This window comes from Struthio camelus, chromosome 3 (assembly GCF_040807025.1).
Source record: "Struthio camelus isolate bStrCam1 chromosome 3, bStrCam1.hap1, whole genome shotgun sequence".
NCBI classification, from domain to species: domain Eukaryota; kingdom Metazoa; phylum Chordata; class Aves; order Struthioniformes; family Struthionidae; genus Struthio; species Struthio camelus.
The window spans coordinates 108,754,598-108,765,050 of NC_090944.1; the positions used below are offsets into that span (position 1 = coordinate 108,754,598).

The 10,453-nt window shown below is 43.6% G+C and overlaps 1 protein-coding gene across 7 annotated transcripts in view; it reads left to right on the plus strand.

The window, feature by feature from the left end:
* Window positions 1–10,022, plus strand: part of LOC104144989 (transmembrane protein 247-like) — a 52,001-nt gene extending 41,979 nt beyond the window's left edge. For 2 of the 7 annotated variants that reach the window (XM_068939616.1, XM_068939617.1), the window contains 3 exons: window positions 5,306–5,537; window positions 8,502–8,813; window positions 9,553–10,011. In XM_068939616.1, coding sequence (XP_068795717.1) covers window positions 5,445–5,537; window positions 8,502–8,813; window positions 9,553–9,762 — 615 coding nt within the window. In that variant the 5' untranslated portion in view covers window positions 5,306–5,444 and the 3' untranslated portion in view covers window positions 9,763–10,011. Of the gene's footprint in view, window positions 1–5,305; window positions 5,538–8,501; window positions 8,814–9,552 lie in introns of all 7 variants that reach the window. The other 5 variants (XM_068939615.1, XM_009676278.2, XM_068939618.1 and 2 more) reach the window with 5 other exon arrangements.
* The last annotated feature ends 431 nt before the right edge of the window (window positions 10,023–10,453 follow it).

Sequence of the window (10,453 nt, forward strand, 5' to 3'; positions counted from 1 at the left end):
TAATTCACTAATTTATTTCCAACAGAAACGTTCTGGCATTGATATGACTAATAAAAAACCCTGCTATGATTTCCAATCATCTTTAAAATAATCTTTTTTTTATAAATAAGTGAAATCTTGAACCTTACTGAAGTAAGTGGAAAAGCATCTAGCGACACATTGACTTTTTTATCTACAAATTATATGCTAGAAACCACCTCTTAAACATATTAAGTTATGTGAAGAGTTTCAAATGCAAAATCCTCATCCTTCTTATGCAGTAATTTACGATGTAAAGGCTGATCAATAAAGGAAATAAAGAACAGAATAGTCTTTCCTATCAAAAAGGAAGACATGAGACCACAGAAAGAAATGAAGCTAGGACAAGAGGAGAGTCACAGACAGCAGTCACACTCCTGTGGAGAAAATGCAAATACCAGTTAGAAACTGGAGGCAAAGGAGTCAGCCTCAAACCCCTCCAATATCGGGTAGGCCCCTATATGCTATGAGCACACTATCTCTGTCCTCTCATCAGCAATACTCTATGTTGCTAATGTCCTCTGTAAGGGCCTCGTGCTGTCCTGTTGCGTGGAGCTTGTGTGTTCTGTGTGTCAACACAGTAGACAATCAGCAAATACCAAAAAGTAGAATATGGGCAGCAGGAGCTAAGCATGGTTCTGCCATTCTGTGATTTGTGTGGGCACTAAAAGTACCAAATCCATGTTGCCACTTGTGTGATCAGGCAGAGTTCTCGTGCATGCAAGGGTAGATCCCATAGCTGCTATTACACCCCTGAGAAATCCTGGTAAATATGTGATCACCAAAACACAAAAGCATTACCCCTGTGTAAAATGTACAGTCTTGCTTGTAAATGTATAGTCTTGCCTTTAAGCACATGCAGAAAACAGATGAAGCTAGCAAGTGGAAAAGAGTCTTCCCTTTACATCAGCAGCGCACAAATCCAGGAATTCTCCTTCCTCCCTAGGCCCAGTGAGAGCTGATTCTTGTTCCCAAAGTTAGCACCCCTCTGCTATCCCTGCCTGTCAGCGTGTGTTCCTGCACCACATTTTGCAGTGACAGTCCCAGACTTCAGTCGTTCCCCTCATCACTGCTATTTAGCAGTGCATCTCCTCCTGCTGTGAGCTCTGCTAACAAAGAAATAGATGGGTGCTGTAAATGCTCACATCTTTGCAGGATGATGTTGATGAGCTGATTGACAAAAAGTGTGTGCATTTCCCAAATGAGTCGACTCCTGTATTTACTTTTTTGTTTATTCTGTATGTTGCTGAGTTTTAAAACATAGCCTAGAGTCTGCCGGTCTAGAGACTGCTACGCTTATTAGGCAGCAAATTTTACTTGATTATTTTTTGGTTTCCTTGTATTGGATAAGAGTTTTATTCAGTTTCTCCCTACCTGCTGCAGTACTAGGTATCAATTTCAGCCTCAGTTGTACCCTCCAGGGAATTTTTAGTCTGTGATATTTTTAAAAAATGGATTTTTTTTTCTCATGTGTTAGTTATTCCTTGGTAAGCATGTAGAGAACCCACAAAAAAACCTCTTATTAAATAGATAAGAGTATCAAAGGATAATCACAATAGTAGTCAGCTGCCTGTTAATGTTTCTGAAATATGCTTCAGTATATACAGTGTACTTCTAATTTGATCTAATTTTAGTGAGCCTAAACTAGGTGGAAGTGAACATGAAACAGCCTCAAAATCTCCTTGAAATCCAGTGATCTGTGCAGTCATTCTCAGTTTCCTTCACCTCCTGTGATTTCTGGCCTGACTGGTGCACGGATCTTGTTTCCAAATAGTTTTTGGAATTGTCCATTGCCTGTTGCGCTCCACAGATCTCCAAACCCTGCAGTTTGTAAGCTGATGAGGTTGGGTGAATAGGTTTTTGTGCTGGCACAGTAATTTTGTCATCCTATGCAGATGCGAAGGGAGTGAGGGAAGGGAGATGCAATCATGCAAGTGGCCAGTCAGTGCTGATGCGATCAGGCCTACGGTTCTCCACTGTGCAAAAGAAATCTGCGTAGAATGTATACTATATTTACTCACCATGAGCACAAAGACAACTTCCTAGAGCAAAAATCCTTTCTCAAAAAGAAGGGGACTAAGCCATTGCTTCACCTCCACTGATCTCTCTAGCAAATAAAAATTGATTTTGAACAGAGGGAAGCACATGGTACACGTTCAGTGGCATACGCCTGCTGAAGTGGCACAATTGCACACAGCTCCGTCCTTGAAGTTATCCTTATGCAGCTGAGCATGGCCCCAGTTCCACTCTGGGCACATTACAGAAGCTGGTTCCAGTTCACTTGCGTCAGATCTCTTCCTTTGGAATTCTTTACAGCTGCTCACCATCTCTGTTACTAACAACCTGCTCTAAATTTGCCCTCCAACATAGATGCCCATATGACATACGCTAGACTTTCTACAGAAGTGATCTTCAAAAATAAAGGCAGACCTTTTAAATCAAACATGACCAGCTTTCACCATCTAAATATATGCACTTCTCCTAAATGTTATATACCCTACCATGTCCTTGTGACGGTGGAAAAGTCCTATCACGAAGGAAGTGAAAGATAGCATAATTTTGGAATGCGTGGCAATAACTGCAGCACAAATGACAGCAACAGTGTACCTTCCTGCTATGTGTTGACGTCAGCTCTGCTGCCAAAGTGACGGCAAGTTTGGAAAGATAAGAGGAAAGCAAAGCAGAGCAAAGCAGATCAATAGTTGAAGATGGAAGTAGCAGCCTCCACTTCTGGGGAGTGACAGGAAATGACATTAGCTTCCTCCTTGGTGAATGTGAAGGCAAATATTACAAAACAATAAATCAACAGCAACATCCTGTGAGATGCTGAGAACTTCACAGCTCTTTGAAGTAGCATCTAATGGATCTGGTTGTGAAAGATTGAAAGGTGGTGGGTACATGGAGAACGAATAGCTTTGCAAGTAGCTGTTTACTGTAGGAGGTTTACTGTGTATTTCAGGGTAATACATGCCTAACAATCAGTTTCTCATGCCTCCCACTTGCCAGTTAAGTCATTCAGCAAAAAAAGATTGATTTCCTAACTGCACTGCAATATTTGATTCCTGGACAGAGATGAAAATCCTTTTTATAGTTCTTCCATTAGATTTATGGGGAAATACTCTCTTGAGAATGTCTTGAGACTGTCTGAATAAATATATTATTAGAAAGCATATTTAAGCCATTATGATATCTGCATTGTGCTGCAGGGATTCAGGAAACTTAACTGCCATAAAAGCGAAAGCAGAAAGACTGCCGCAGTTCCATTTCAATGTCTACTTAAGGCACGTTACCTTTAGGAAGTGTAAGGTAAATACACGAACACACATGTACACGTACGTATCTCCTACATCCTTCTTGCTCATTTTCTGCTTATATGATACTTTGGGCCTATGTTTAACTCGGCCCGAAGGATCATCAGCACAAAAAGCAATTAAGAACTGTATTATATTCTTAGTCAAAGGTAATGACTATTCACGCCTCGGTCCAGGCCTCCACATGTCACACTACGTTCAGTGCGCCTTGGGATTTGAAAATCCAGCTGTAAACTGACAGATCACTTGATAGATGACCTAACAGTCTCAATAACTTAATTAGTCCATCTTATCTTCAGTGGATCTGTCATCCAGCTCTCCACTCATCACCTATTAAGTAAATACCCTGATTTTGCACTGATATGTATGATATATGGAACAGGACAAAGAGGAATTGATATGGTTGTGTTTATTTACATGATGTAATCTCTAATTGATAGATACTCCTCTGAGAGGTGCTGTATACAAACTACTAACAGTAGAAGAATTTGTCCCCTTACTCCTGAATAACAGTAAATACAAAAGTTTTCTCTAAGAACCTGAAAGGGCCCACATAATCGTACTACAAACACATCCTTTACTGTATTCACCTCCACAAGATCACGGTAAGCTTACAATCGCTCCCTGCAAGGGATTCTGGTTTATAGATTGGAAACTGAAATGCTGGCATATCTACAGTAAGGAATAGAGGATGGGACAGAGGTCCCTGGGCTAGCTACATCCACGGGGTTCAGTGTGATGCCTTGCAGAGAAACTGTCCCTGAAAATGGGATAGGTATGTTATCATGGTGCTTCACCCGATTCAATAAACCTGCCTCCCAGAAAAGCTTATTGACTTTGGCAGAGAGATGTGCTGGGGGGCCACAGATTCTGGCAGAAAGCTTCACTGCATAGCGTAGGTGTATTTATAAGGGAGACAGCAGTGGCCACACAGGATGGTCTGTAACAGAGGAGGAGTTAAACCCAGTCCCCTTGAAGAGCCTCGATTCTGCCCCAGCCATCTCACAAGGAAGACGACAGAATGTGACCTTGCCAACAAAAAGCATGAGGTTTGTTGTGGCAACAGGGCAGTTATGAAGTCAGACAAGGGCAGAATCTCCTGCTGTTAAAGCAGCCTGGCATTCAGCTCTTGACTTTGAACTGGGACAGCTGGTTTCAAGTTTTCTGTATGGGAGGCCTGTGAAGAAAAGGTTGTTGCCTTATATCTAGCCTATTACCTGCTTCTGGCTTTGGGCATCTGCTGCCCATGGTATTCAGCTTGCTTTACTTTCTTTCTCTTCTGCTCTCGCCCTTTGAACTCAATAACAAATGAATGAATTGTCTTACTTGCCTAAATCTTTTTTCAAATGTGAAATCTATGCCTTATATCACTTTTATAAAGTAAAGCAAATACTGTGGGCCTGGAAATAAGAGTTTGAACTCTAAGTTCATGTGCTGAAATGCGTACCTAGCTCCAGTCTGTTAAAAGGATAGTATTAACTCTAGCTAGTGATTGACTCTAACCTGCAAGTTGTGATCTGCTTATACTGGAGGCAGTAAGAAGCTCCTCTGTCTAGGGCAGATTTTCAGTGAAGTTTTATTCCCACAAAAGAAAAGCTGTCCTTCTTTGAACTTCAGAGGGGTATTGATTATATTACATTTTAAGTGTGATATGCCATTCTTACCTCCCTGGGGGCTTCTAGGCAGTTCCACTGGTTACTGTAAAGGGAAGCACTGTCACATTCTCACCTTAAAAAGTCTACAAGCAAGATTTTCTCAAGATCTACCTGCAGATCTACATCCAGTGGGACTTTTCATTCATACTTAGGCAAGGAATGTGATGGGAATTCAGTATGAGTTAAGTCCCTAAATACTTTTGAATGTGCACCAGTATGCCCTATGTGTGTTTGCCTACTTCCATCTCGGAATCACTCCTTTTGTTACGTATGAGTCACCTATTTCATTGCCAACATGTACTTTTCCCTGTTCTGTTCCAGGACATCCCTGGAGATGCTTTGACATCATTGGAGGTATCCCATGTCATGATGGAGCCTCTTTGCTAAAGGCCAGGAAATACAAGTGGATTTGGAAGAATTCAGCAGTCTAGAGGGATTAGAATATTCATTCCAAGTGACTATGGAAGAGCTAAAGGAAAATCAGACAGATATTCAGCTTGATGTACAGAGAACCCAGAATAACCATAACAAGAAGCAGCAGCATGAACAGATGGTAAGTGGAAATTGTAGTTCTGCCAGATGTAAAACTACAATGCATCATGGAAGATGTAAGTTAGCTAGGGAGTTGAGACTGTAAAGGAGAGTGAGGATCATGAGATACTGAGTTACACCTCAGGGGTAAAGAACATCAGTGCCTCGTATTTTCTGGGGGTAAAATAAAATTCACAAGATACAAAATCACAGAATCACAGGATCACAGAATCACAGAATCGTTTAGGTTGGATGGGACCTCTGGAGATCATCTCGTCCAACCTCCCTGTTCAAGCAGGGTCACCTAGAGCATATTGCCCAGGATCACATCCAGACGGGTTTTGAATATCTCCAGCGAAGGAGACTCCACCACCTCTCTGGGCAACCTGGTCCAATGCTCTGTCACCCTCACAGTGAAGAAGTTTTTTCTCAGGTTCAGATGGAACTTCCTGTGGTTCAGTTTCTGCCCATTGCCTCTTGTCCTGTTGCTGGGCACCACGGAGAAGAGGCTGGCCTCATCCTCTTGACACTCCCCCTTCAGATACTTGTACACGTTGATGAGATCGCCTCTCAATCTTCTCTTCTCCAGGCTGAACAGGCCCAGCTCTTGCAGTCTTTCTTCCTAGGAGAGATGCTCCAGCCCTCTAATCATCTTGGTAGCCCTCCGCTGGACTCTCTCCAGGAGTGCCATGTCTCTCTTGTACTGGGGAGCCCAGAACTGGACACAGTACTCCAGGGGAGGCCTCAGCAGGGCTGAGGAGAGGGGCAGGATCACCTCCCTCCACCTGCTGCCAACACTCTGCCTAATGCACCCCAGGAGACCATTGGCCTTCTTGGCCACAAGGGCACACTGCTGGCTCATGTTTAACTTGTTATCCACCAGCACTCCCAGGTCCTTCTCTGCAGAGCTACTTTCCAACAGGTCAACCCCCGCCTGTACTGGTGCAGGGGATTATTCCTGCCTAGGTGCAGGACCTTGCACTTGCCTTTGTTGAACTTCAGGAGGTTCCTCTCCGCCCACCTCTCCAGCCTATCCAGGTCCCTCTGAATGGCAGCACAGTCTTCTGGTGTGTTAGCCTCTCCTCCCAGTTTAGTATCATCAGCAAACTTGCTGAGGGTGCACTCTGTCCCTTCCTCCAGGTCATTGATGAATATATTGAACAAGACTGGACCCAGGACTGAGCCCTGGGGGACACCACTAGCCACAGGCCTCCAACTTGACTCTGCGCCATTCACCACAACCCTCTGAGCTCGGCCATCTAGCCAGTTCTCAATCCACCTCACTGTCCACTCGTCTAGCCCACACTTCCTGAGCTTACCTAGGAGGATGTGATGGGAGACAGTGTCAAAAGCCTTGCTGAAGTCCAGAAAGACAACATCCACTGCTCTGCCCTCATCTACCCAGCCAGTCATTCCGTCATAGAAGGCTATCAGATTGGTCAAGCATGATTTCCCTTTGGTGAATCCATGCTGACTACTCCTGATCACCTTCTTGTCCTCCAGATGCTTAGTGATGACCTTCAGGAGGAGCTGTTCCATCACCTTTCCAGGGATGGAGGGGAGGCTGGCAGGCCTGTAGTTTCCTGGCTCCTCCTTCTTGCCCTGTCTGAAGACTGGCGTGACATTGGCTTTCTTCCAGTCCTCAGGCACCTCTCCTGATCTCCAGGACCTTTCAAAGATGATGGAGAGTGGCCTAGCGATAACATCCGCCAGCTCCCTCAGCACTCGTGGGTGCATCCCATCGGGGCCCATGGATTTATGGATGTCAAGTTTGGGCAAAAGATCTCTAACCCGATCCTCCTCAACCAAGGGAGAGTCTTCCTTTCTCCAGCCTTCCTCTCTTGCCTCCAAGGTCTGGAATTCCTCAGGACTGGCCTTAGCATTGAAGACGGAAGCAAAGGCATCATTCAATAACTCTGCCTTCTCTGTATCCTTTGTCACCAGGGCACCCGCCCCATTCAGCAGCGGGCCCACGTTTTCCCTAGTCTTCCTTTTGCTATTGATGTATTTGAAGAAGGCCTTCTTGTTGTCCTTGACATCCCTCGCCAGATTTAATTCCAACTGGGCCTTAGCCTTCCTTGTCGCATCCCTGCACGCTCTGACAACGTCCCTGTATTCCTCCCAAGTGGCCTGTCCCCTTTTCCACATTCTGTAGACTTCCTTCTTCTGTTGGAGTATTGCCAGGAGTTCCTTGCTCATCCATGCAGGTCTCCTGCCCACTTTGCTTGACTTCTTACTCAGAAGGATACACCCGTCTTGAGCCTGGAGGAGGTGATGCTTGAATATTAACCAGCTTTCTTGGATCCCTCTTTCTTCTACGGCCCTACCCAATGACATTCCTCCAAGTAGGTCCCTGAAGAGGCCAAAGTTAGCTCTCCTGAAGTCCAGGGTTGCAATCCTACTTATTGCCCTGCTCCCTCCTCGTAGGATCCTGAACTCCACCATCTCATGGTCACTGCAGCCAAGGCTGCCCCCAACCTTCACCTCTGCAACTAGACCTTCTTTGTTCGTTAGTACAAGGTCTAGCATTGCACCTCTCCTCGTTGGCGTCTCCACCACCTGAGTCAAGAAATTATCATCAATGCTTTGCAGGAACCTCTTTGACTGTTTGTGCCTAGCTGTGCTGTCTTCCCAGCAGATGTCAGGGTGGTTGAAGTCTCCCATGAGAACCAGGGCCTGTGATCGTGAGGCTACTTCCAGCTGTCTGTAGAAGGCCTCATCGATGACTTCCTCCTGGGAATGTTAACCTCCTCAAAATGTTGAGGTGGTGGATGTAATATTCTTTGTAATATACAAGACAACATTCGTTTCTTACCTAACTCTAGAATGGGCTTTTCAAAGGGAAACGACGGGTATTGGAGAACTGATGCGTCACAAATGTCTGAATAATCGCTTGAGTAAATATTCAGATAGAGTCAGATGAACCTATTCCGTTTACATCTGTCAGCTTGAATATGAATTTATTCTCCTTCTCTCCAATTTGTAGCAGGAAGGCATCAGAGACATGCCAAAATCATCTTACATCTCAGATGATGCAATGGAAAACTGGAATGATAAATGCCCTATGGATCCTTGGGTGAAGGGAGAAACCAGTGCTTTGCAGCCAGAAGTATCCACCAAAGCAGAGGAGCTGGAACAGCTCTGCAGCAAGCAGGTCACAGCAGCTGATATTCAGTTGGAGAGAATGAGGTGGGATTCTGCACTGGCTAGACTGAAATATAAACATGAGGATAATGAAAAGCAAAGGCTTCATGAAGAGAAAATGGAGCAGATTCATCAACAGGCTGCAAAAAGATCAGTAAGCAGGGAAGGGAGAAAGGGTTGAACATGGTAGAGAGTGAAACAGATTCACGTTCCATGTTGAACAATGCTGCAAAGTTTTATCCTTTTGTGTTGAGTAGTACTGTCACCTCTTTTAAAATTAGACTTGAGTAGGTGATCCTTACCGCTCATACATGTGCTCATGGACAACAGAGTTATTCTTCTCCCTAAAATAAGCGCAATGATAACATTCATTGCTACAAAATCCGTTAAAGAACGGTTAACTCACAAGTGACTGACGTGCATCTGGACTAACCAAATTCACTGCTGATTCCTTTTATTAAGTTAAGACCTGAAAGTTCCCCCATAAGCATGTGTAAAGGTATGGAAATGACCATGCAGTAAAAAACACAGGCCACAGTTGTGCCACAGACGGAGGATGGATACACAAAAGCTTAACTACAGGTGTGCACTTACATCACATCAACTACTCTGTGTACCTTCACACTATTTCCTGCAGTAAGTATGAGGTCACAGAACCTTCATTTGAGAGAGAGAAAACCTAGCTTGTGTTATGGCTGTCAGTGGGAATGTACCACCTGCTATCTAACACACAGGAGCTGATTTACTGTAAATTCATATGCTGGCCTATACCACAGTAACTTTTTAGGAACTCATATCCTGAGAGGGCCAAGTATGCTCAGAGAAGTGTATGAAATGGGCGTGGGTGGAACACAGTCATGCAACATGATGCATCTCTTTTTCTTTTTTCACAGTTTAGCCAAGGACTCCATGACCTCTTGCGGCCTTCAAACCAGTATGCCTTGTTCCTATGCTGCTTCATCTTTATTCATGTTATTTATACAGTAAGGGAGCTGGCCTTCTTTTTTGTTACAAAGCATTATGTTTTCTGTTTTGCTCTTGTACTGTGTTTCATTCTCAAAAAGATCTTCCATGATTACAATAATAAGAAAAAATGTTCTTAAAGAAGGCAGCTTATTTTACACTTGTTCTGCCCCTGTTTTCATTGTCTTTTTGTTACTCTTTCTTCAGTACACCAATCATATACATAGAATGTTAGCTGTCATTACATGAAGAGCGGCCTAATTTCACAATGTTAACTTACTTCCTCAAGAAAATTGTGAATGAATGACATTATCGGAGGTCATGCTGTGTCACTAACATGTTCAGCATCGTTTGGGGCATTCATCTATATCAATAAAGTGATGATATGCAATAAGAAATCATTTTTGGAATGCGTTTTATTTATTCTCTTTGGGATAATGCAGTGACTTGGCCTTACCTATAATGATTTTTCACTGAGAGGTTTCGGAGGTGGATTTGTTAGAATGGAAGGAGGTGCTCAGGATATTTTAATATTCTATGATGCGTTCACTATCATGAGCTTGGTGGACGCCTCACTTTATATTGGAGGTTTCTCTACCTTTGGGATAGAAACATTCCCCTCTGTGCTGTGTCAGCCTCTGTAGTTACACACAGTTTCTGTCAGCAATAGAGCGGCAAGCATTGGCAAGCACATGAATTCTTTCTAATAAAGTTACCAAAATTTCTGAAGTTTCCACACTGATAAGAAGAAGATATTGAATATAGCTCCAATAAAAAGGCATTTTGTCTAGTAAGAATATGACTCGATCCTTTCTTCACTACTTTAATCAT